A 24,040-nucleotide genomic window follows, 5' to 3' on the forward strand; every position below is an offset into this window, starting at 1 on the left:
GTATGTGGGGATTAAAATAGTGAGGACTGTGGCCATTAATCTTCTGACCTCCATAGACCCTTCCTAATGTCAATAAAATCGTCTCATCACACCCAAAACTCAAAGTAGAAATGCGTCCCAGTACAACAAGGTTAAAGATACACTCGTTTTGCTGCATGCGTATCCACAGACACCTTAACCATCCAAGCTAACGCAAGAGTTTTAATAGCTGTTCATCACCGCGTGTTTCACTACCATTGTTTCTGCAGAGGAACATAAAAGAATAGTCGGTTTCAGTGGTTCAGTTTATTATGGCAAGTGTCTTAATTCAATAACGGTTCCCTGATGTTTCTCTCTATTGTTCTCCTTTTGGTTCTCTTTCCTCCCCTTCTCTTAAATGAGTTGAATATTACTGGTGTTTCTTAAGATGCAAACCCTGAAACCCATATGCAGAAGGAGACGAGTGTTGCATACCACATCAACACAAAGTGGTGATGACGACACTGTGGAAGTATTAGCCAAACAAATGGTCTTGAATGACAGTTTATTATAGCCCTGAGCCGTTTGTGATGCGTAGTTAGCCAAGTCGATCTCGTGAAGCAGGGAACACTGAAACACAACTCATCACAAAAGCAGCCAGTGTGTAGTATAAACCATATCGTGTGTGAGTCTACAGCAGCTTCCCTTCATCTGCTGCTGTCAGGTCCGTATTCTGAATCTTTGCTCTCTCACCATCACTGCTTCCCAAAGGCTCTAGCTGAAGAGACTCGTGTTTTTAAGAGAGTTTTTATGATTCTGGCGATGGATTGGCAAAATTTCTACTTTATTAAAAGGAAAAACTGTCTTGAAAACTCGGCTAATCGTCTCTGTGGCCTTGGAGAATTGTTGTGGTTAGAGAGCAAGTCAACTGTAAATACGGGCTTGATCAGTCTCACCTTCGCTGATTGATGGAGGTGAGTGAGGTCTTTACAAACCATACGTACGTATATCATTTTCTTACACATACTAGCCTATATTTCGAACAGCACAGAGGTAATTATGTGGCGAAGGGAGTCCATAGAGAGGCAGGCCGTTGGAGTCAGGAGAAGGGAAGGAGAGCAAACAATGGTGGAAAAGATGGGCGTTACTTGTACGAGTCTTAGCTATTCTGAAACTCTTCGGTACCGCATCTCGACCACTCTCACAAGGCTCTAGTTGAAGTTACACCAATTTTCAGGGAAGTTTTTTATATTCTGATAAAGTAACGAGGTTTTTACGCAATCAATAAAAAGAATACCCGTGAGAACCCAGCCAGTGTCATATCAGTAACCTCTGAAAATAGTCGTGATAAAAGAGCAAAACGTTCAGGAATATAGAAGAGCTCTGACCAAGGACAACAAATGTGTGAAAAGTCCACTGAAGGCGTCAATTGAGAAAGCGGTATAAGAAAACTTGGTACGAGTATATGGTAGTCATAAGCCGAGGAGTTCCAGACATCAGCAAGTGCAGGCCCCGATTTTCTTCTTGATCCAGGGCAGGTAGTGGGCCACGTTCACATACGCTCCGGGTTTGTTAGGGAGGCCGCAGCCGACACCGTAGCTGGTGATGCCAATCTGTGCCCAGCGCCCGTCTGACCTCTGAACCAACAAGGGACCGCCGCTGTCACCCTGCGGAACACCATTACAAATAAATATATAGGGCTGTATTCTTAAACTCTTAAATTTACGTGGTGAGAGAGCAAAGTGTTTCTCAATAGGGGCCATAACAGTGTGTGTGTGATTCACCTCGGTCGTCTGCTGGTCACCCAGCAAGTCTTCCCCATTACGGAGCGAGCTCAGAGCTCATAGACCGATCTTCGGGTAGGACTGAGACCACATCAACACAACACACACCGGGAAAGGGAGGCCACAACCCCTCGAGTTACATCCCGTATCTATTTACTGCTAAGTGAACAGGGACCACACATTAAGAGGCTTGCCCATTTGCCTAGCCGCTTACCGGGATTCGAACCCTGCCCTCTCGATTGTGAGTCGAGCGCGCTAACCACTACACTACGCGGTGTGTGTGTGTGTGTGTGTGTGTGTGTGTGTGTGTGTGTGTGTGTGTGTGTGTGTGTGAGGCGTGACGCGTACCTGACAGGTGTCCTTTTTGGGAGTCAAGGCGCAGATGATCTTGCTGGTGTCACTGGGTAGCTGCTCCATCAGTGACGTGCACTTCTTGGTGGAGATCACGTCCAGGGCCACCTCCTGCAGCGTGTTCGTCATTGTCTCCTCCTCTGAAAGAGGGAAGGGACAGGAATGCGTACACGAAACATGGTGATATATACAGAGAGAGAGAGAGAGAGAGAGAGAGAGAGAGATGCGGTGGTAATGTACGTACGTCAAACATCCTTCCGACAAAGGGAACACTATTTGTGAGGATGATAGTAAAACAAATGGTTTGTTATAATACTCATAAATAACCTGATGACAGAGGGAGATAAAGAATTAAGGAATGGTTGATAAGAGCCACAGAGGTGATCACGAACCTAGCCAACCCTGTGAGGTACGAGTATGAAGGCATCGTTAGCAGTACAACGGAGATAGAAAGATAGCACTTCCTACTTACAATTAATAACTACATGACAAAGGAAAAAGAAGGAAAGGATACAGCTTCAGGAAAGGTGATGATATTGTACTACCTAACCAACACTGTGTCATAGGATCGTGCAGTTAGCAATGCAGCAGAAACAACATTAAATTCAGTATTCAAATCGAGCAAAGTAGAGTGGAGCCTTAATTCCTTCAGTACTGGGACGCATCTCTAACCTTGAGTTTTGGGTGTGATTAGACCATTCTATTGACATTAGGAAGGTTCTATGGAGGTCAGAAGATTAATGGTCAAAGTCTTCACTATTCTAATCCCTACATAAGTTTTTGAATCTGTATATAGAATCACCAAATAGTAAGCAGAATGAATAAAAAAAAAAAAAAAAACGCGTCCTGATACTGAAGGGGTTAAAGCAGACATAGTGAGTTAAAGAACAAAAAATAAATAGTAAGGGATACAAAGAAAAATTAATAAATGAAAAGAAAAAAAATGAATAAATAGATGATACTTTTCACTGACCAGTCACCTTGCCCCAGCCGGTAGCCACAGCCAAGCCGCCGTACGGGATATCGCGGCCCCGCCCCAGACAGATGGGCTTCAGCTTGGGGTCTATTTCCTCTGACAAACGTATGAGAGCGATGTCATCTCCCTGTGAGTAAAGACCATCCTCAAACACTTCTGTCCTGCACCTCCATTACTTAAAGGTGTGTGTGTGTGTGTGTGTGTGTGTGTGTGTGTGTGTGTGTGTGTGTGTGTGTGTGTGTGTGTGTGTAATTTTTCACTGTTTGATCTGCTGCAGTCTCTGACGAGACAGCCAGACGTTACCCTACGGAACGAGCTCAGAGCTCATTATTTCCGATCTTCGGATAGGCCTGAGACCAGGCACACACCACACACCGGGACAACAAGGTCACAACTCCTCGGTGTGTGTGTGTGTGTGTGTGTGTGTGTGTGTGTGTGTGTGTGTGTGTGTGTGTGTGTGTGTGTGTGTGTGTGTGTGTGTGTGTGTGTGTGTGTGTGTGTGTGTGTGTGTGTGTGTGTGTGTGTGTGTGTGTGTGTGTGTGTGTGTGTGTGTGTGTGTGTGTGTGTGTGTGTGTGTGTGTGTGTGTGTGTGTGTGTGTGTGTGTGTGTGAAGGGGTGAAGCGACAGGACACATCAGACACATCACACATTTGTTTTACAATCTTAGGGAGCCACGTGTGCGAAATAAGTTATATATATGTATATATATATATATATATATATATATATATATATATATATATATATATATATATATATATATATATATATATATATATATATATATATATATATATATATATATATATATATATATATATATATATATATATATATATATATATATATATATATATATATATATATATATATATATATATATATATATATATATATATATATATATATATATATATATATATATATATATATATATATATATATATATATATATATATATATATATATATATATATATATATATATATATATATATATATATATATATATATATATATATATATATATATATATATATATATATATATATATATATATATATATATATATATATACACACACACACACACACACACACACACACACACACACACACACACACACACACACACACAGAGAGAGAGAGAGAGAGAGAGAGAGAGAGAGAGAGAGAGAGAGAGAGATAAGTAGGTGAAGGAAGAGTGAGAAGCATGTCTTTGGGGAAGATGGGGCAGGAAGGAAAATTTCGAGGGGAAGAGGAAGAAGGCGAGGGAGTACCAGCCAAAAGCCGACTGTACTCCTCAGTCACGGTATAGATTATAAAGGGTGACTGTCCTTACCTGAGTGGGGGTCTTGAACTTCTCGTGGTAAAAGACGCGATCAGAGTGAAGCTCGTAAGTCCTGTTGCTGAAGACTGAACCTCCCATCACTACCACGCTGGAGGCTCGCGTTCTCAGGGGAAAAGAAATAACATCAGCTAATAAAGGAGAGAGAGAGAGAGAGAGAGAGAGAGAGAGAGAGAGAGAGAGAGAGAGAGAGAGAGAGAGAGAGAGAGAGAGAGAGAGAGAGAGAGAGAGAGAGAGAGAGATCAAAGACATCCCTACCCTTCTGCTACTACCACTACTACCACTATCACTACCACTACAACTACCACTACAACTACGACTACCTTTACCACTACCACTACCACTACCACTATCACTACCACTACGACTACCTCTACCACTACCACTACAACTGCGACTACCTCTACCACTACCATTACCACTATTACTACAGTACAAACGCGGGTCGTGAGGTGCAGGGAGATGTACAAACATTATCACACCTCATAAACTTAATTCGAAATATGCGTGTTCATAGTTTGATATACACCTGTACACCGCTTCCTAGGATCTAGCTTCGAGCCCATAAACGCTTTGCTCTCTCACTGTCCATGATTATTTGTTCTCTCGCTTTTCACGACTATTTTCAAAGGCCATGCAGAGAAATTATTAACTGCATGTGTTTTCAAGGTTTCTCCTGTTAATGCCTTCAGTGCTATGACGCGTTTTCATATTCATTTTGTTTGCTATTTTGTGGTTTTATACAGCTTTCAGAAACTTATGTGGCTATTGAAATAGTGAAGACAGTGGCCATTAATCTTCTAACCTCCATAGATCCTTCCTAATGTCAATAAAATGGTCTAATCTTACATTAATCTCAAAGTAAAAATGTATCCCAGTACTGAAGGAGTTAATAATGCAGAAAACCCTTGTCATGTCAACTATGAGGCTTTTGAAAGTAGTGCAAGTGTGGGCAGAAATTTTCCAGAATAGGTTCCCAGTAGAAGTAACGGGTTCAAGTTTGGTAAAGGAAGAATAAAATGATATACCAAATTCTGATTACTTTCCTCTTTTTTTTCTGTAAATTGTAGGATTTCATGACATTTTCTTTTCTCTTATTGCAGATGAAAAGAAAAACTTTGCTATTGTTGAAAAGGGATAAGTATTTCAGTTGTGAGGCTTTTTTGTAACTATATATCCGTGTGTGTGTAAAAAAGACATACTATTCTGAAATAGAGTGGCAGATGAGTGGAACGAACTCAACAATTAGAATTATCAGAGACGAGTCAATGGGGAGTTTTGAAAGATTAGATAAATGTACTCGTGTAGATAGGGATGATAGTAAATATGCATATACGTTTTATACGGAACTGTCACGCTAATGATAGCTTCCCTTATTATTTATGGTCTACGTTCCTGTATTCCAAACAGTGAGACCATTTATCCATATCATATGTCAGACTAAAATATAATATAGAAGTGTGGACCTGTGTGTACTACGATGTTGAACAGTACAAAATGGTTACCACACAGTCCCATGACCTGAGGCGTGTGTGTGTGTGTGTGTGTGTGTGTGTGTGTGTGTGTGTGTGTGTGTGTGTAAGCGACAATGAGACTCTAACATTGTAAGCGTGTGTGTGTGTGTGTGTGTGTGTGTGTGTGTGTGTGTGTGTGTGTGTAAGCGACAATGAGACTCTAACATTGTAAGCGTGTGTGTGTGTGTGTGTGTGTGTGTGTGTGTGTGTAAACGACAATGAAACACTACCATTGTAAGTGAGTGTGTGTGTGAGCGACAACGAGACACTAGCATTGTAATTGATTGAGTTATGTCGCCGCGGCAGCAGAATGACACACAAACCCCGGGCAGGATTACCACAGCTTGTGAGTCACGGCGTGAGTGGCTCCTGCAGAGAATGACTCTTCTTCAGCGGAGACTCAGCTGTGCTCCACGCATGTATTCAATCATATTATACATATAATGCATTCCAACAACACACAGAGTGAAGCCCGCTGCGTGGATGATGGAACTGTCAATGAAGATGGTGAAAAGGTTATCACTGTCCCGTGTCGCACATCCACTATAGTGACTATTCAGTCAAAAGGTTGTAGTTAAAATTACACCAGTTTTTAAGAGTGTCCTTTTATGGTTCTAGCGAGAGACTAACAATATTTCCACAATATCAGCAGAACAGGCACTCTTGAGAACCGGTTTATTATCTCCGCGTCCTCTGAAAACAATCATAGTAAGAGAGCAGAGCGTTTTTGAACATTTACACGAAACTACAATGAAAACTCTCCACTTGTAGATACACGGGTTATTAAGGTTATTTTCACAGCTCAAATTATTTTACGTTTCAAGTGACATAACAAGACTTCACTACTATTAACAGAACAAAACTCTTGAGAAGTTGAGAACCGGGTCAATGATCTCTGTGGCCTTTGAAAACAGTTGTGGTGATCGAGAACGCCAAGCGTTTCGTAACACGTGGCCAAGCTCCGTAATCAGAAACGCTTTGCTCTGTTACCATGACAATTTTCTAAGGGAACGGACACAACTATCCGGGTTTTCATGACAGTTTCTTCTTTCAATTAAGTAGAAATTTTGCCAAATCATCACCAGAATCATAAAAATACCCTTAAAAACACGAGTATCTTCAACTAGAGTCCTTATAAAGCAGTGATGGTGAGAGTCAAGCTTTTTTAACACGTGACTACTTACTTGCCCTTCCCGATGAAGCAGTGGGCAGCGGTCAGCACCCATTGCTTCTTGATGATGGAGCCGCCGCAGGTGTTCATAAGGTTACCTATCATAGTCAGCACCCTCACATGGAAAGGAAACTCCCCAGGTGATGCATCTTCCCCATTGATTATCCTCAGCCCAGTCACCGTGATGGGCAGCTCGCCACACTCACCTGGGGAAATACAACTTCTTTTTTCCAGCGCCATTGTAGAATATTCCGATATTTGGAAGTAGAGAGAGTGCTGAGGGGTGAGTGCTGAGTGGTGAATTATAAGTGCATTAGTTATGGTGGGAAAATAACACTTTTTTTAGCGCAGTTGTATTTGTGAGTAAATTTTGATGTTTGGAAGCGTAAGTCTGAGGGGTGAGTGTTGCCTTATTAGTGCAATGGACCAGATGGCAGCTCGCTATAAAGTTTGGTGCTTACTGAGAAAAGTGCAGACTACATGACCGTGTGCTCAGAAGAAAGTACAAATTTGGTGCGTGAGTTTGAGTATGCTATCCAACGATTAGAAAAAAAATAAATAAATAAAGTAAATAAACGAAAAGAATTAATAGACTATCGCATCAAATGAGCCAAACGCAGAAATAAACTTTGATTTGTTCACATTTTCCGCATTCCTCCTCCTTTTCTTTCTCTGTCTCTGTCTCGGCGAGAGGAGGCATGGCGGCGGTGGTGGCGATGCTGTTTGTCACTCCCTCTGTTATATTCTCCTCAGGTGGCTGTGGGGAGGCGTGAGGCTCCCTTGGTACGTATGGTGGTATGTTTGGTGAGTTACTCGTATCTGTAAGGACGTCAGGCAGTCAGTTGATAGTTCCATCCTTGTTTATCCCCCTAATGGAGATTCGACACTTAAAATGAATAAGTGAGTTGACATTTCTTCGTTTGTTTAGCCACTAATGGAGATACACGTCACTCCAGGATACCAGATAGTTAGTTCACAAGCCCTTAACGAAGACACAATTCACTCATAACACTGTCGCGCTGAGTGTCTGCTCTGTGTCTGGAAGGAAGATGCAACACATATATGGGCCATTACAAGCCCATAACAGTAACAGCGGATTGTAAATGTGAAGGTATTAACGTTATCGTAATCCACAATCAGTCTGTCATTCAGTCAATCAGTAAGTCACCTGAAAAAAAAATTAATAAATAATAAGATACCAGCTGCCTATATAGCTGACCGCCAAATTAGTTTCTCTTTGAATTCCTGAAAATAAATCTATGGAAATAAGAGGGCGATTTTTTTCTCCAGGCAAGAGGTGTGCTGGGTGGCGTGGAGTGGGCGGGTTGCTGGCGATGGCGAGTCGAGGAGTGGAGGCGTGCAGGATTTGAGGAAGGTGGGGCGTGGTCACGTCTTGCCAGGGACGCGTGAGAGCTGTGGGATGACAAAAATGCAAAGGATCATAGTAATAATAATGACAATAACGTCCTTTCTGTTATGCATGTTACATGTGTGTGTGTGTCTAATATATATATATATATATATATATATATATATATATATATATATATATATATATATATATATATATATATATATATATATATATATATATATATATATATATATATATATATATATATATATATATATATATATATATATATATATATATATATATATATATATATATATATATATATATATATATATATATATATATATATATATATATATATATATATATATATATATATATATATATATATATATATATATATATATATATATATATATATATATATATATATATATATATATATATATATATATATATATATATATATATATATATATATATATATATATATATATATATATATATATATATATATATATATATATATATATATATATATATATATATATATATATATATATATATATATATATATATATATATATATATATATATATATATATATATATATATATATATATATATATATATATATATATATATATATATATATATATATATATATATATATATATATATACACTACACGCATACATACATATATGAATAGTCAATGCATAAATACATACATACAGTACACGCAAGGAAGAGGAAGCGAATATACACACAAAGCTCAAAGCACCTGTGCATCATGGATAACAAATCTTCCGTATGGAACATGTGTGTGTGCGTGTTTCACTGTTGATTTGCTGCAGTCTCTGACGAGACAGCCAGACGTTACCCTACGGAACGAGCTCAGAGCTCATTATTTCCGATCTTCGGATAGGCCTGAGACCAGGCACACACCACACACAGGGACAACAAGGTCACAACTCCTCGATTTACATCCCGTACCTACTCACTGCTAGGTGAACAGGGGCTACACGTGAAAGGAGACACACCCAAATATCTCCACCCGGCCGGGGAATCGAACCCCGGTCCTCTGGCTTGTGAAGCCAGCGCTCTAACCACTGAGCTTAGTGAGCTACCGGGCGTGTGTGTGTGTGTGTGTGTGTGTGTGTGTGTGTGTGTGTGTGTGTGTGTGCATGCGTGTGCGTGTTAACTATAAACGTGTCACTGCACTGTTTTGTTGCAGACACCTAAATTCATTATGTATATATTGCAGTGTGTGCAGATGTGTCAATCTGTATGTATTTTGTGTGTGTGTGTGTGTGTGTGTCTGTGTGTCTGTGTGTGTGTGTGTGTGTGTGTGTGTGTGTGTGTGTGTGTGTGTGTGTGTGTGTGTGTGTGTGTGTGTGTGTGTGTGTGTGTGTGTGTGTGTCTCACGTTTCATCGTTGCGTGACTATTTTGTTGTCAGGTTCACTTGCATCTACACTCTACAGTAATGCAAGTTAAGGTGTTAGGTGTTACTATTATCTAGTTTTAGTTTACCCGTTTGACACGAGTACTGAGAGGTTTCCCCTGCACGCTTGCCATGGTCCTGTGAAGAGTTGCCGGCACCGCATCACACCCCGTGACTAGCCAGCCCTGTATAATCCTGGCCACCGCACCACCACCATCATCACCACTAATGTCATAATCCATGTCACGACTCTTGGTGATTCAGCAGCACACAATATCACCACCACCAGCACCGCCGGGGCTTCTACCACCGTCACCGCAACTACCACGGGCAAACTGTTTCCCCGCGCGCCCTTTTCTCGCGTGAACAACAACACCTGCGCCGCCCAGGTGGTTGGAACGATTGGATCTCCTCTACATCATGAAAAGTTAATGCGCCTCCTGTCACACGACATGACGAATGCCTCACGTACCTATAAAACTACTATCACTCTTCCTTTATTTTAGCTGCTTCTCAAGAGTTATGCCTTGGTTATGGGAGTCTTCTTTTTTTTCTACTGTTGTTTGTTTCACTGCTGTCATGCAAACGTTCAAGAGGCAACAGAATAGTGCAAGGTTGTCTAACATCATATACTAAGTAGCAAGGCATAGTGAAGGTATCGCGTTCCACACCAAGCTCAAATATCAAAAAGATTCAGGATATAATAGAAGATAATACAATGTTTCGCAGTAGAATGGAAATTCAATCTCATAGTATAAAATGTGCCACGTCTCGTCCAACAGATGTGTTTCAATATGTTCAGTGTTTTCCGCCGAATCATAAAACTAAGGCACTTAACTGAGTGTTTAAATATAAAACATTCCAATGTTTTGCATATAAATCAGCTTAATCTCTTTACTGAAATTCGTACCGTTACCGATTTATCCCCCATAGCCATAGATAAGACCCTCCCCTCAAAGATCCAACACCTGTTAACGTCCCCATACTCACACAGGTGACAGAGTAACGAGTGCGAGCAGAAAGGCGGAAATAATCGAGATACACATTTTGGGAAACCTCTCACTCTAAAGACCGAATGGTAGGCTGGAGACGCGATCAAGTAGTTGTGGTGTCTTTACACTCGGCCACCAGAGGACGTGTATAGTCAGCTTGGTATACTGTCCAGTGGTGTCAAGGCAGGTTCAAGCAAGGAGACTTCTACAGCAAGGTTATATAGTTGTTGTCCCTGGTGCACTATCATCATGTGTTTTCCCGATTCTTCCTCCTCCCGGCCACGAGGCGCGACCGCCAGCAAAGTCTCTGATGTGGCATTCACTGAGATGGCGGCTGTGGCAGCTTTGATGGCGTTCCTGGTGGTGGTTTTGGTGGTATTGGTGTTAGCGTACGTCATCCAGCGGCTGCTCAAGTGTAGTCGCTCTCAGGAGGGCAGGTGAGCGTGGTAAGAGAGGTTGTCTCGTGACTGTGTGTGGCAACTATGAGACTTGCGGTCATGCATGCAGAGGTGCATTAATTGTATATATGGTGTCGTAACAGTATTCATATCGGAAATGAGCTGTTTTGCAAGTTTCTTTCAGGAGTGAACCACCAAGTTTTCTGCTTCTAATTCAATAGTCTGTAGGTACTGTGCATCGTAGTAACGCCACTAATAGAACCAAGATTATCATACACCTTAGCATAACACTGCTGCATTTCGTTTCCTTCCGAAAGAAAAAAAAAAAAAAGTGCTTGCAACAAGCTACAATTTGATCAGTGACCGCTGTGAGTCGCTGGTCGATGAATCGTATTTCCTTGCCCCTGCAGAGTGGTGACAGATCCTTCTTCCCGGCGAGCCAGGGGACGAGGCGGCCAAGGACGACCACCGGAGCTGCTGGAAGTCCATAGCCGTCGCATCAGCCTGGTCACCCCGCTCGCGGCGTTCCATGAGGCCATCCGCTGCCGCACGCCTCCGCCCCGCTACTCAGAAGTGGGCGGCTCTCTGCCCTCCTACACCTCGGCGTTCAAAGACTTGGTGAGGCAGGTGTTACTCTCGGCTCCCGTCACAGTCCCACCTGCATGCGGGGAGGGAGGGTGGAGTACCGGTGATGCTTCAGGCCAGGCAGGGTCATGATTGGCAGGTGTTGGTTTTACTGTCTCTTGAATGGTAGTTATTTTCTCTGTTCTCTTTTGACTTGTTCCTGTTGTGAAATAACAAAATGAGAGAGAGAGAGAGAGAGAGAGAGAGAGAGAGAGAGAGAGAAATTTCTTTGCTACCTTTGAAATTGGTTATGAAAAATGTCAAAATTCCTTTCTAATTCCCAGCAGAGTGGTTCCCTGGGAGGCGGGGTGAGAGTGGTACAGGGCCTCGCTGCTGCTGACGATTCTGTCTTCCTCTCGCCGGGGACAATTTCTCCTCCTCCTCCTCCGCCTCCGCCGCCGCCGCCTTCGCCTCCCCAAGGACCGCATCGCCACCGCCTCTGACCACACTTGCATTTATTTGTCGTTTATTTTGTACTTTTAAACTTAGTGTGAGTACTTCAGTAATATATTCAGCACCATCGTCATAACCGTTTTTCACTCCTGACCACATTTGTATTTATTGTCCACGTGAGTCATTAGCTCAGTATGAAACAAGAAACTCATTATGTCCTTGGTACCCTTGCCCTCACCAGTATTGTATCCCTTGGTTCAGTGAATACAGCTCTCTCTCTCTCTCTCTCTCTCTCTCTCTCTCTCTCTCTCTTATGTATTCAGAAAGTCTTTGTTCTCTCTCCGCGACTATTTTCAGCGTCCTGAGTATTAGTCAAGTTGTCAAGACTGTCCTGATAAGGATCTAAAAATATAGTCTGATTAATCTGCCTTTAGAACTGTAAAACATTCTTAAAAATCCGCATAGCTTCAACTAAAGTGTTTTCAGTTATGAAAACCGGAGGTCCAGTGCAATAGTATTTCAGAATAACTCTCTCTCTCTCTCTCTCTCTCTCTCTCTCTCTCTCTCTCTCTCTCTCTCTCTCTCTCAGCTAAGTTCTACCAGTGACGCAACTAGTAAGCAGTTTGAAGCCCATCTGATCACGTTTCAGGCCTTCCCTTGTAAGGAATGTGAAACCGCTCAGGAAAAGAACCCCTCTCCTCTGCTCTCGCCAAGGCACGCACTCTCATATCACCTCTAGACTACTATACGTGAATGAGACGAAGCACAGAACTAGGCTTATTTTTGTCAGTAAACGAGAGTGTTTTTGATACTCTCAACAATACCGATGCCATACTTCTTCATCCAAGCCATTTGTCATGAATAATGTGGAGAGATGCGCATGGGTTGTCTGAAGCACTGTTGCCAACTCTGCGGGGTTTCTGTATGTGTGTGTGTGTGTGTGTGTGTGTGTGTGTGATAGATTTCTTTTATTGGGTTATTCGTGTATTGTTACAGTATTATATAGACAACAATCAGAACAGAGAGGAAAGCGAACATAATATTATAAAGATAAATAAAGGTTACAGCAAATTAACCTTCAACTAAACGCTGTATGTGTCTCTCTCTCTCTCTCTCTTGCTTGTACTTCGACTTGGGATGCATATTACCTTGCTATTAGAAATTCAAATATTCCTGAGTTCTATATGCATAACTCTCTCTCTCTCTCTCTCTCTCTCTCTCTCTCTCTCTCTCTGTTGATGTAACGCCTCTCTACTGTATCTGTTGGTCAGAGTGAGGGATTAGGGAGGAAGGGGAGGCAGGGGAAGCAGCAGCAGCAGCAGCAGGAGTTGGCAGCAGCGCATGTCAGTCTCAGTTCTCAGGATCAGTTGTAAACAAACACGATGGAGGCCAATCCCAGCCAGGTAACGTTTTCTTTACGCCTTTATTCCTCAGCTCCACAGGTTTAATTCCTCACTCCACTACTTGGGCGAGAATCAGGGAGGTGTGGGGGTCATATTCCAGACAGTGGTGGTGGAAAACAAGGGCTGGAAAGGGTAACGATGAGCTTGTTTTATGAGTGGTTATGAGATGGATGAAACGCCATTGAAGGTTTTTTTTTTTTTTTTTTTCTCTCAGTAACGGCTCTTTATTCATTGTACTGTCGCCTTTCTCTAGGACAAGCAATCACAGGCACTTGTAACACCGGGCTTGTGTTTTGAGTCAGCTTATGAGATGGATGAAACGCGTTTAAGTTATTGTTATTTTTTTCGGTATTTGTTCCTTATACACTGCACTGTCGCCTCTCTCTAGGACAATCAATCTCAGGGACTTGGGGTAAATGTTGCTTTTCTCGCCCATCTCAATCAGGGAGACTTTTTTTTTCCTTTATGTGTGTGTGTCTGTGTGAGTGAAGCCTTAACCATTTCAGTACTGGGACGCATTTTTACCTTGAGTTTTTGGTGTGATTAGACGATTTTATTTGCATTATAAAGGGACTATGGAGATCAGAAGATTAATGGCCAAAGTCTTCATTATTTGAATCCCCACATAAGTTTCAGAAGCTATGTAAAATCACCAATTAGTGAGCAGAATGAATATATGTCTTGGTACTGAAGAGGTTAAGGTCTTCACCCCTACCCTCCCTTAAAGACAGTAACCTAGCCTAACCTAACCCTCAGGAGCGGCGAGTGAAGACCCTACGACGGGAGCTGGAGGGCTGGCGGGAGGTGCTGTGTGCCCTCCACTCAGTGCTCATTTGGGAGAAGCACTTCTTCCCGGCCATCTCCGTCTCTGCTGTCACCTTCCTCTTCCTGTGAGATCTTACTTGTGTTGTTTGTTGGCTGTTAAGTGAGTGAAGGGTGTGGGCATTTGTTTCTCTAATATGGGTACTTAAGGTGCTTCTGTAGTGACAAGTAATGCCACTTCTTGCTCGCCTTATTTCAGGATCATCTGGTACATTGAGCCGTCAATGCTCACACTGCTCTCCATCCTTGGCATCATCATTACCTTGTGTGACTACTTGGTTCCTCAGGTCAGTCTCTTGTGTGGCCATGTATCACTAGTCAACACACTGTCACACATTACATACATATTTCAAGACATTTGCCCCAGACTTTTGGGTAACTCTATTGATCTTTAAGGGAACTGACAATCAAGTGGGTCTTTGTTTTCCTTTGCCATCTTCCCCTCTTGCATAAAAAAATAAAACACACACATCATTAACTATGACTTTCTCCTTTGCTTTTACCCAGTAGAGACCAATAGAATTTTGTACTTTTAATGAGTGGCTACTGTTATCCATTGGGATGCTGACCAGGGCTTGTTAAATGTCTTGGGTGATGTGACTTGTACGAATAACATTACTGTCGTCATTATTGTTGCATTACTGGTGATGTTGTCCGCAGGTGGTGCCATGGGTGGTTGGTGCACACTACTGGACTGGAGCACATGAGCGAAAATATGAGCAGATCATCACCTCCATTGCCTCCCTATTCTGTCTGGCCTCCTCCATGTCACAGACGCTCACCTCCATGAAGGAATCAAAGCCCAGAACTGTGAGTGTGTGCAGCTAACTGGTGTCAGAACCGAGTGTGTTGAGTGAACTGTGATGTATTGGTGTATGTGTCTTAATGTGCTCCCTCTGTCATTCTGTGTTTTCTTCTCATTGGCAGTACTTTGTGGTGGTGACAGGCAGCCTTCTGTTCTTTGCATGGATTGGAAGCAACATCAACAATCTCTTCCTCACATATCTCATTGGTGAGTTGTGCATGTGTAGACCAGAATATTCCAGTGCGTTGGTGGGTGTGCCCATAGCTGTGGTTAGTGCGGGAATGAGAGGGATTGGTGAATACTTCAAAGACAGAGAAGCTTTGGTGTGATTAATATTACAAGTATTCCATTGTTATCAGGCTTTGAAATAGTCCTGAATATAAGTGCTAAAACCCTCTATGTATTGTAGTCTAATATAAGATAGTTTTGCTGATTTGTGCCTCTAATTACCTCAAAATTACTCCGTCTTTCAGTATGATATTTTTTGCTGATTTGTGTCTCTAATTACCACATAATTACTCCCTGTGTTTCAGTGGTGTTCCTGGTGCTGCTTCCTGGCCTGAAACACCAAGGCATCATCAAGAAGTACTTTTCCACCATCATCAAAGCTGTATCCAGCATCCTGAAGGGCCCTGCTACAACCAAAGGGGAAGGCAGTGATGGGGAGTCCAAGAAGAAGGAGTGAGTGTGTCTGTCTGTCTGTCTGTGCTCCATCAGCTTTGTCAATCAGACACAGATAAAGAGTTGGACCTGCTGGTATTGTGTGTGTGTGTGTGTGTGTGTGTGTGTGTGTGTGTGTGATGGAATCTTGAAAGTGGTAAGACAGACTTTCTTTCATATGGAGGAGCAAGGAGTGTGAAGTAAGGTTTAGTGTGTGTGTGTGTGTGTGTGTGTTTGTGAGTGTGAGTGTGTATCTTCTTGAGGCTTTACTTTCATTGACAAGCAGATGTGAGGAGTAGGAGGAGTGGTTAAGTTAGCAAGAAACACTGCTGCATGGTGGAATGCAGCTCATATTTCATATAATGCTCCTAATGCAACAAATTTTGCAGTAACTTGGCTTCAGCTCCATATTTCTTGCATTTGCACTGTATTTTTAACCTGTGGGAATCATATGCAAGAATGTTAAAGATATATGCTTTTATTTTATTCTTTTTAATTTATGCTGACCTTATCTTTCTATGATATGCAATTGGTAGTATGCTGTGAACAAAGGCATGGTAGGATGTTGAGGCCATAGGCTGTACGAAGCACCTTTTTATTTCACTAGCAGGTCAACATTAGGAGAAGGACACTGAGAGCAACCTTTTGTTCTCCAGTGCCATTTGTTGATGTTTCCCGGTGTGCTCTATTTCTCCCAGTGAGCTTTAAAGTCTTAGGTTTGCAAGGCATTATTAGAAATACAGCAAAGTTGAAATACAGGTATAGTTTTCATGAAAGCAACATCATCTCTTGATTATGACTTCTATTACCACAAGCACTGGTCTTCATCTCTGCAAGGAAGTGACATGTGCTGTACAGATAACTGATTGACTGTTACTGGATCAGGCAAGCTGGTGTTCAAAGGGAGAACTGAATCAGGGGTGAGGGTAGGAGTGGTGACACAGCTCTTCCCCTTAAGTTGGTTTTGTCTCAGTGGTCAGTGGCCGTGGCTGTGAAGTCATCGTATTGAGAGTATGTAAGCTTGTCTTTCTCTCTGATGGCTTGAGGTCTGTTGCCTTCATTGTATATCCATAAGGGAACAGTTATTGGGTGGAAAAAATGTATCTTGTGTCTTGGCCGGAACAGGAATAGTCAAGATAAAATGTTAGGTTTTTTATATGCATTTTCCTTGCTAATCTTTGCAATTGAGGAGTTGAAATAATTGGATGAAATTTGTAATTTTCAATATTTTTTCTAAGATTAAGTAAGTTTCATTGAATGGTATTGGTAGCATAAAAGAAGCAAGTAGCAGGTATGGTCAGTCACTTGAGTACATCAGAACATGTGAAGCACAAATATTTTTTGATAGTGTGTGCTAAATGAAAGTGGAGTGTAGCTGTGTTTGGTCTGTCAGGGATGTATATTGTCCAGCCAAGATATACCCAAAACCAACCTTACCCACTGCAATTATGGTAGTTCCTGGATGTCAACTCTTGGAAGGTTAAGAAGAGGATAAAGAAATGGGTCTTCTCATTTGTGGCATGTGTTAAGAGCAGTAACTGTCTCCTGTTTAGCTCTGTGGCTTCCATGTTCAGAGAGGATTTTGGTGTGTAAAAAGGGCCTCACCATGCATCTGTGTTTGCCGAGTGATTGTGTGTTGCTTCATGCCTCAGACACGAGGAAATAGTTTTGTTTTGGTGTCCAGTCTTCAGTGGATGGATAACTTTGTCACAGCAAAAGTACCATCACTCTCTCAAGAAGCATTCACTGTCAGACAGGCACAGTTGCATGGTAGTGCCTTAAGGGACCACATCTGTGAAAGCAGGTTCTCCATGTTTGTGTCATAAGATGTTGTGCTCTCTTGCTTCATGCCTTTATTGTCTTAGCCTAACAGTTTGAATCATTGTAGGTGTTCCTAGGTCTTGTTAGAGACACTTTAGATGTATAGTTTGTAAGCTATCTTCTGTTGGTACAGTAATGTGAAGTACACAAATCAGATGGCATTATGTGCAAAGCATTTTGGCAGTTCTATATTGATGTAAGCACTGGAGTAGCTGGCTAGAAGTTATTTGTATAATATGTATTCTGCAGCAATGTGAGTGAAGCTAAAGCAACCACTACCTGTGAGGCTCATCCACTCACACCTGACTCTTGTGAGGCAGTGCATTATGGGAGGCAGCCATGACAGCCAAAACATTGGCTTAGACTCAATAGAAATTAATGCTCTAATGTTATAGATAACTGTATAGCTAACACTAATAAGTGATCGTAACACCCAAGTAAACATGGATTGGTCTTCACCAGTCTTCTAATGAATTAGAATGTACAGTGGAATGACTTTCATAATTGAGACATCATTCCATTCTGGCCAGTTGTTGAAAGGGATTTGGAGTGCCTAGATTAACTTAATCTGAGTTCTTCTCCTTGCTTGTCACAAGATGAGTAGACAAGTGTGGTGATTCAGTACAGAGGTACAAAATGCATGGTCATTGATTGTGTAGATGTGTGAATTCAAACTCCATCCTTGCTGGAGTAGATTTATCAATGATACAGAACTCATATGAGTGATTTGTAAGCCAGACTTGTAAGAAACATTCGTGGCCACCACACTTGCCCATTAATTGTGTGACAATGCCTTAACATTGAATGATTCCTATAAACAAAATGATTCAGAATTCACAAAACTAAATAGATGCCTAGTCTTCACTGTGTCCGTGCCAAAAACTGCCCAGCTAACACAATACATGAGTGGGGGCAGGCCAGCCATGTGCAGGGATGAGCTTCAGGTTGGGTTGTTGTGCTGATCAGGTCACACAATAAGTTTATGAGTCACTGCTATAGTGTAAAGTTTTTTATATATTATTTTAGTAGCTTTATAAGACTATAGAATTGTTACCAAGATAATATTCTTTACTTGAATACTATACCTATCTTTGATGTTGATATTACAGTAAACCCGCAGTACATCAATCTATCAACGGGAAAACCACTGACAGTAAAGGCAAAGACTAAGGAAATACAGCGGTTGGATTCTTCCTGACCTCGCTCCAAACACACACACACACACATACCAAACTTTGTTTGGTATATGAGAAGAAAGTTCAGTACACCAAAATGAACCTCAAATAATATTGTTTGGTAATTCAATCACTATATAAATCATACATTATATACTTTATTTTGATATAAACAAAACAACAAATCTTATGGATTGCTACACATGCATGTGTGCAGCGGTGGGTGAGTGTGGTGTGCACTCACCACCACCACCTCCACCCTACACTCCCCTTTCCCTTCCCACCCTCACTCACTCCCTGCTGCCGCCACCGCTGACCAAATGTTCTGCCTCATTTACCAAAATAAACCAGATAGACGGTCAGTGGGCCAAGCTACATTTGATGAGTGCTACATTTGACATGATAGTGTTTGATGTAACGAGGGTTTACTCTGTACTCTAGTAGATAGTGGATTTGATATATTTTATGTCAATAATGTGTATGGATGTGTGTATGTTGAATTTTGAATCATTATTTTAAGTGTGAAAGAGCTCCAGGGATGTACTATAAGTCCACCAAGATTTAGGCATCAGTAAGACTGGCTGCTGGTCTTGTTTAAGTAAGCAGATGCCAGATGGCTGCTTTGTATGTGGCAGTGTAGTTTTTGTACTCCTGCTGCCAGTACTGCTTTCCCAGAGTATCGTATTTATGTCATTGTTTTATTATTAGGTAAGCTGCTTGGTGTGTGTGTGTGTGTGTGTGTGTGTGTGTGTGTGTGTGTGTGTGCGTGTGTGTGTATAAGCAGCTTTACATGGATCTATTTCCTTATTACGCTGTGATGGAAGTCTTTCTCCCAACCTTAAATGTTACTGTTATATTCTTGCCTTTTGTGTAGAATTATTACTTGATTTCCCGGTGTCCTGTTGTACAAATTGTATGTAGGAACGCCTTAGGCCGGTTTATTTGTAAGATGTGAGGACACAAGATGTGTTCTTCCTCTCGTATCAGCAAATTTGTTGTTGTGTTCAGTTCCTGAGACTTAAATCTGCTTACTGTGTGCCTTAATTTAATTTTCGTCAGTATGCTATGTTTATTAAACCACCTGAAAGCTTTTGTTCACTATTGATTTACTGGTAATGATGGCAGGTCAGAGTGAAAGAGGTAGAAAAGGACATTTCAAAATTTAATTCCCTGGTGAAAGGTGCAGAAGTGCTGAGAATGTGGCTTCAGGCTCATCCTCCTTTGTTCATTTGCGTACCTTGCTGATGCCATGAGCTGTATGTATGTCTTTCTGACACTTGGAGAGGCAGCTTGTGTGTCTCTGGAGTGTGAGGTGTGCAGGCAGCTTGTGTGCTCACTTTGAACAAGAAACGAAAACCACTGTGATCTAAAGTAACTGAAAAAAAAAAAAAAAATGGATAGGGCAGACCAGCCAGCCATTTTTGCTTGTGTCCCTTACATGTATAACTTTTTTTAAGACTTTGTATATTGCTATGATACAACTTATCCTTGTGAGAAAGAAAGAGGTGTTGCTACAGTTTGTTTTCTGTGATGGTGCAGTGACCATCTTTGTTAGTGGCTGTCTGTGTGGCTTCATGAAACCATGTGGACACTTTTCAGCACATGTCCTCATCCTAACACCAGTAGCAGTGTCCACCACACCACCACACCTCCTTTCCTCTAGCTTCAATCACCACTCCTATGTGATGCATTAGATGACTACAGGGGACATACTATTGTAGTAGATCTTAAGGAGTAAGCACTGTCACCCATTCCACTAATATACTTACCTTTGAAAATTCAGGGCTTCATTTATCTGGTGAAAATTATTTAAAAATTTATCCTTTATAATTATATGACTAGGCATCCTCTGGTGTATTTATATTGTATGCCACGTTTGTCTGTACCACGCTGTATGATTGTATCTTTGTAGAAGACACATTGACTCATGCATTGATGTTATTGATGTAGATTTATGTTATATTTGAGTAAACAAAAACAAGAGGTGGAGGAAAGATAGTGTCTGAAGAGGTGAGGTGAAAATGTGGATTAGTAACATCATCATAGTGGATAAAAATGATAAATGAGCAGGAAGACAGTAGGAGAGACAACTCAGACAGAAGCAGAGGAAAAATTACTATTTCCCTGTACTGTATTCCATCAAGTGATAGTCTCTGAGGAAAACCTGTATGTACTTGAAACATGAGGAAGTGACAGTACTGAAGTCTTGGGTGTGCTATCCTGCTTCCCTCCCTCACCAAAGGTCATTACATAAAAGGAAACAATCTCAGGTCACAACTATATGCACTATAAATCTGTTTAATCCTCGCATTGAAGGCTTTATATACCCAGTGTGTTGTATCCCCAGTAAATCTGCTAACATCTAAACTCTTATCGTTTCCATCAAAGTTTAGGAACATCCAATTGAATTCCCAATCTTAACTATCTCAAAATGTATGTATTATATTACTGTCTGTCCTACCTTGGGATTATTGAGTGTTATATCCCAAATCTGCCCACTACATCACATGCAGTCTTATACATTGGAAATTCAGCCTCAATGCCACATGGTCACTATAGCAAAACCAAAATGTACTGACCCATAAGGTGAGACCGATAACCCTTACGACACTGCCATATATCACTCTTTACTTTAAGGAAAACAGAGTAACAGTTCTTTGTTAAATGAAGAACTGTTACTCTTTTCTTTGAAGTAATGAGTGATACATGACAGTGTCGTAAGGATTATTGGTCTCACCTTATTGGTCAACACATTTTGGTTTTGCTATAGTCAGCTTGGTGGTCCAGGGCAAGGCAGTGCATGAAGGGCCACACCTCCCAGGCCAGACTACTGTTCCTCCACCCATATGCTATGCTGTTTTTGGCTGTGGCGGTGAGAAAGTGTCCATATTTTGCTAGTCAGTTCTTCACAGGGAGCTCTGTTCATGAAGTATATATATATTTACATCTTTTTGTAGTAAGGCAGTGGGGACAAAAGTATCTATATATATATATTTGCATCATGTATATACTATTGCTATTTTATTTTTCCTCTTTTTTTTCACTAGTAGCTCAGTGTATTTTTCCTCCCCATGTGCATTGTGTGGGCGTGATGGTCATGTAATAAATAAATGCATGCACTTCTGAGGGTAATACCATTGTTTTATTGTTTTCATCTTCCCTTTGTCTCTTCCTCCTCACTGCACACACTCCACGAACAGAAAAAAAAGGGAGCTGCAACAACCATTCAGGTCTGCAAGTGCCAAGAATGGAAGGAAGATGTAAATACTCAGTTACAAGCCGACCATTTAACCCTTATTCCTCTCTCTCTCTCTCTCTCTTCACTTATTATGTCTAGCTATACAGTGAACACAATAATTATATAGATGTAGGAAGTCTGGTAGACAGCCCATATATAACCATGGGTTATTGGGCATGAACTTAAAACTCTCTCTCTCTCTCTCTCTCTAGGGACAGAATATGCTGTACAATGAATGTAACATACACACGTACATGCGCGCGCTCGCGTAGTGTAGTGGTTAACACACTCGGCTCACAACCGAGAAGGTTTGCGTTCGAGTTCCGGGCGCGGCGAGGCAAATGGGCTAGCCTGTTCACCTAGCAGTAAATAGGCACGGGATGTAACTCAAAGGGTTGTGGCCACACTTTCCCGGTGTGTGGAGTGTGTTGCGGTCTCAGTCCTACCCAAGATCAGTCTATGAGCTCTGAGCTCGCTCCGTAATGGGGAAGGCTGGCTGGATGACCAGCAGACGACCTTGGTGAATTACACACACACACACACACACACACACACAGCCACGGGTGTGATGTATGCATATTGGTGATTAACCCTTAAGTGTCACCTCCAACTGGCGACACCAGCACACAAGGCTGCTCACAAGTTTTTCTATTCATCTCGGAATGATGGAATTTTACTGCTTGCCCTTTGGTGTCAGTACTAATTGCGCCACTTAAGTAGTATTGCAGTGCACTTGTTCGCATGCACTGTAAGTTTTATTTGCTGAATTTCTTTGTTTCATTTTATTTCGGCAACATGTTCATGTATGCAAAGGGCTGGTCGATATACCATGAAGCTGTGTTATGATACAAGCATATTTATTAACAGCAACAATGGCGAGACAAAAATAAAGTGACTCTCTATATATGTAATTTCAACAGTGGTGGTGGTGGTGGTTTAGAGTTTGGGTGTTCCAATATGGCAGCCGGCGGTATTGTCAATTACAGGGCATAGGTACTCTATGTTTCGGTGTTTTTTCGTCTGGAACAATATCATGCCTGGACAACATGGGCGTATCATGTCCATTTTATGTTTTGAGTAAAATATTTTTGTATGTTAGCATGAATCAAGCTTATCAGATGATGCCAACCATGGAACATTCATCAGCTGATTCTATTGTTTATGCGGTCAATGAAGCCTTTTTACTGCATTGTTTCTTTTTCTTCTTTACTATTTTCGTTTATCAATAAACACCAAAAGACATATGATATCTACAAAATGTATGATGAAACTCTCAGATGTTCTGTGGTTGATAGAATGTTCGGTAATTTTCATAATCTGCTGAAAACATTAGTATGTTTATATCCTAATTTGATTTCTTGATGCACGGGAAGAATTCATACACTTCAAATTGAAGTTACTATTATTGAATATAATGTCTGAACCATGAACCACAACATCTTAAAATAATAACAGTGTTAGAATGTTAGGAAAGCAACTGTAGACGGTGATTGAGAAGGTATGGCACCTGTGTGACGGTCTTTATTGGTCAGCTGAGGTGGTGGTGGGCTGGTGGCAATCACCTTGGGGCAGCAGACATTCGCCTCTGCGCCGCACCTCATTACATTCAAAAGTCTTTATTCGAAGCTACACCCGTTTTCAAGGATATTTTTTACGGTTTTGATGATAGAACAGAGAAAACTTAGTAGTAGTAGTAGTTTAATGCCTCAAAAGCCAAATTTCTCCATTTATCTCCCGTAATCGTCACAACCTCTCAGACAAATATATAACGCCCCTCTTCTTCTTCACTGAATATCCTCGATCTGTC

At 41.3% G+C, this 24,040-nt stretch overlaps 3 protein-coding genes across 5 annotated transcripts; 2 read left to right on the forward strand and 1 right to left on the reverse strand.

The window, feature by feature from the left end:
* Positions 1-270: 270 nt before the first annotated feature.
* On the reverse strand, positions 271-8,104 carry LOC123508407 (trypsin alpha-3-like). Its single transcript, XM_045262145.1, has 6 exons — positions 7,743-8,104; positions 7,114-7,306; positions 4,410-4,521; positions 3,067-3,196; positions 2,091-2,233; positions 271-1,625 (listed from the first exon to the last, which is right to left on the reverse strand). The coding sequence occupies exons 1-6, from the start codon at positions 7,798-7,800 to the stop codon at positions 1,455-1,457; spliced, it is 807 nt and encodes a 268-aa protein (XP_045118080.1). The 5' UTR covers positions 7,801-8,104; the 3' UTR covers positions 271-1,454.
* Positions 8,105-10,968: 2,864 nt separating this feature from the next.
* LOC123508244 (formin-like protein 15) lies at positions 10,969-12,442 on the forward strand. Of its 2 annotated transcripts, none has more exons than XM_045261803.1 (3): positions 10,969-11,331; positions 11,703-11,910; positions 12,201-12,442. In XM_045261803.1, exons 1-3 carry the CDS (start codon positions 11,144-11,146, stop codon positions 12,357-12,359), a joined length of 555 nt encoding a protein of 184 aa, XP_045117738.1. In that variant the 5' UTR covers positions 10,969-11,143; the 3' UTR covers positions 12,360-12,442. The 2 variants fall into 2 exon arrangements, with proteins under 2 accessions (XP_045117738.1, XP_045117739.1); XM_045261804.1 differs by having other exon boundaries at positions 10,972-11,331; positions 12,204-12,442.
* A 1,138-nt stretch (positions 12,443-13,580) lies between these two features.
* Positions 13,581-22,127, forward strand: LOC123508156 (ADP-ribosylation factor-like protein 6-interacting protein 1). 2 transcript variants are annotated; one of them, XR_006675874.1, is made up of 7 exons: positions 13,677-13,712; positions 14,469-14,602; positions 14,734-14,821; positions 15,195-15,344; positions 15,462-15,546; positions 15,873-16,139; positions 16,211-22,127. XR_006675874.1 is itself a non-coding variant. In XM_045261692.1 (6 exons), exons 1-6 carry the CDS (start codon positions 13,692-13,694, stop codon positions 16,022-16,024), a joined length of 630 nt encoding a protein of 209 aa, XP_045117627.1. In that variant the 5' UTR covers positions 13,581-13,691; the 3' UTR covers positions 16,025-22,127. The 2 variants fall into 2 exon arrangements, 1 of the variants encoding a protein (XP_045117627.1); XM_045261692.1 differs by having other exon boundaries at positions 13,581-13,712; positions 15,873-22,127.
* The last annotated feature ends 1,913 nt before the right edge of the window (positions 22,128-24,040 follow it).

The sequence above is a fragment of the Portunus trituberculatus genome, chromosome 24 (assembly GCF_017591435.1).
Source record: "Portunus trituberculatus isolate SZX2019 chromosome 24, ASM1759143v1, whole genome shotgun sequence".
NCBI lineage: Eukaryota > Metazoa > Arthropoda > Malacostraca > Decapoda > Portunidae > Portunus > Portunus trituberculatus.

What these genes read in the sequence shown, in the direction of transcription:
- LOC123508407 (XM_045262145.1), bottom strand. Translation starts at nt 7,800, where the DNA reads ATGCCTCCTCTCGCCGAGACAGAGACAGAGAAAGAAAAGGAGGAGGAA. An exon ending in TGCTTCATCGGGAAGGGCAA is followed by an intron (nt 4,522 to 7,113) that starts GTAAGTAGTCAC and finishes TTTTCCCCTGAG; the next exon opens with AACGCGAGCCTCCAGCGTGG. An exon ending in AGTTCAAGACCCCCACTCAG is followed by an intron (nt 3,197 to 4,409) that starts GTAAGGACAGTC and finishes CTTTACTCACAG; the next exon opens with GGAGATGACATCGCTCTCAT.
- LOC123508244 (XM_045261803.1), top strand. Translation starts at nt 11,144, where the DNA reads ATGTGTTTTCCCGATTCTTCCTCCTCCCGGCCACGAGGCGCGACCGCC. An exon ending in AGTCGCTCTCAGGAGGGCAG is followed by an intron (nt 11,332 to 11,702) that starts GTGAGCGTGGTA and finishes TTGCCCCTGCAG; the next exon opens with AGTGGTGACAGATCCTTCTT. An exon ending in CCTCGGCGTTCAAAGACTTG is followed by an intron (nt 11,911 to 12,200) that starts GTGAGGCAGGTG and finishes TCTAATTCCCAG; the next exon opens with CAGAGTGGTTCCCTGGGAGG.
- LOC123508156 (XM_045261692.1), top strand. Translation starts at nt 13,692, where the DNA reads ATGGAGGCCAATCCCAGCCAG. An exon ending in GCTGTCACCTTCCTCTTCCT is followed by an intron (nt 14,603 to 14,733) that starts GTGAGATCTTAC and finishes GCCTTATTTCAG; the next exon opens with GATCATCTGGTACATTGAGC. An exon ending in CTTCCTCACATATCTCATTG is followed by an intron (nt 15,547 to 15,872) that starts GTGAGTTGTGCA and finishes CCTGTGTTTCAG; the next exon opens with TGGTGTTCCTGGTGCTGCTT.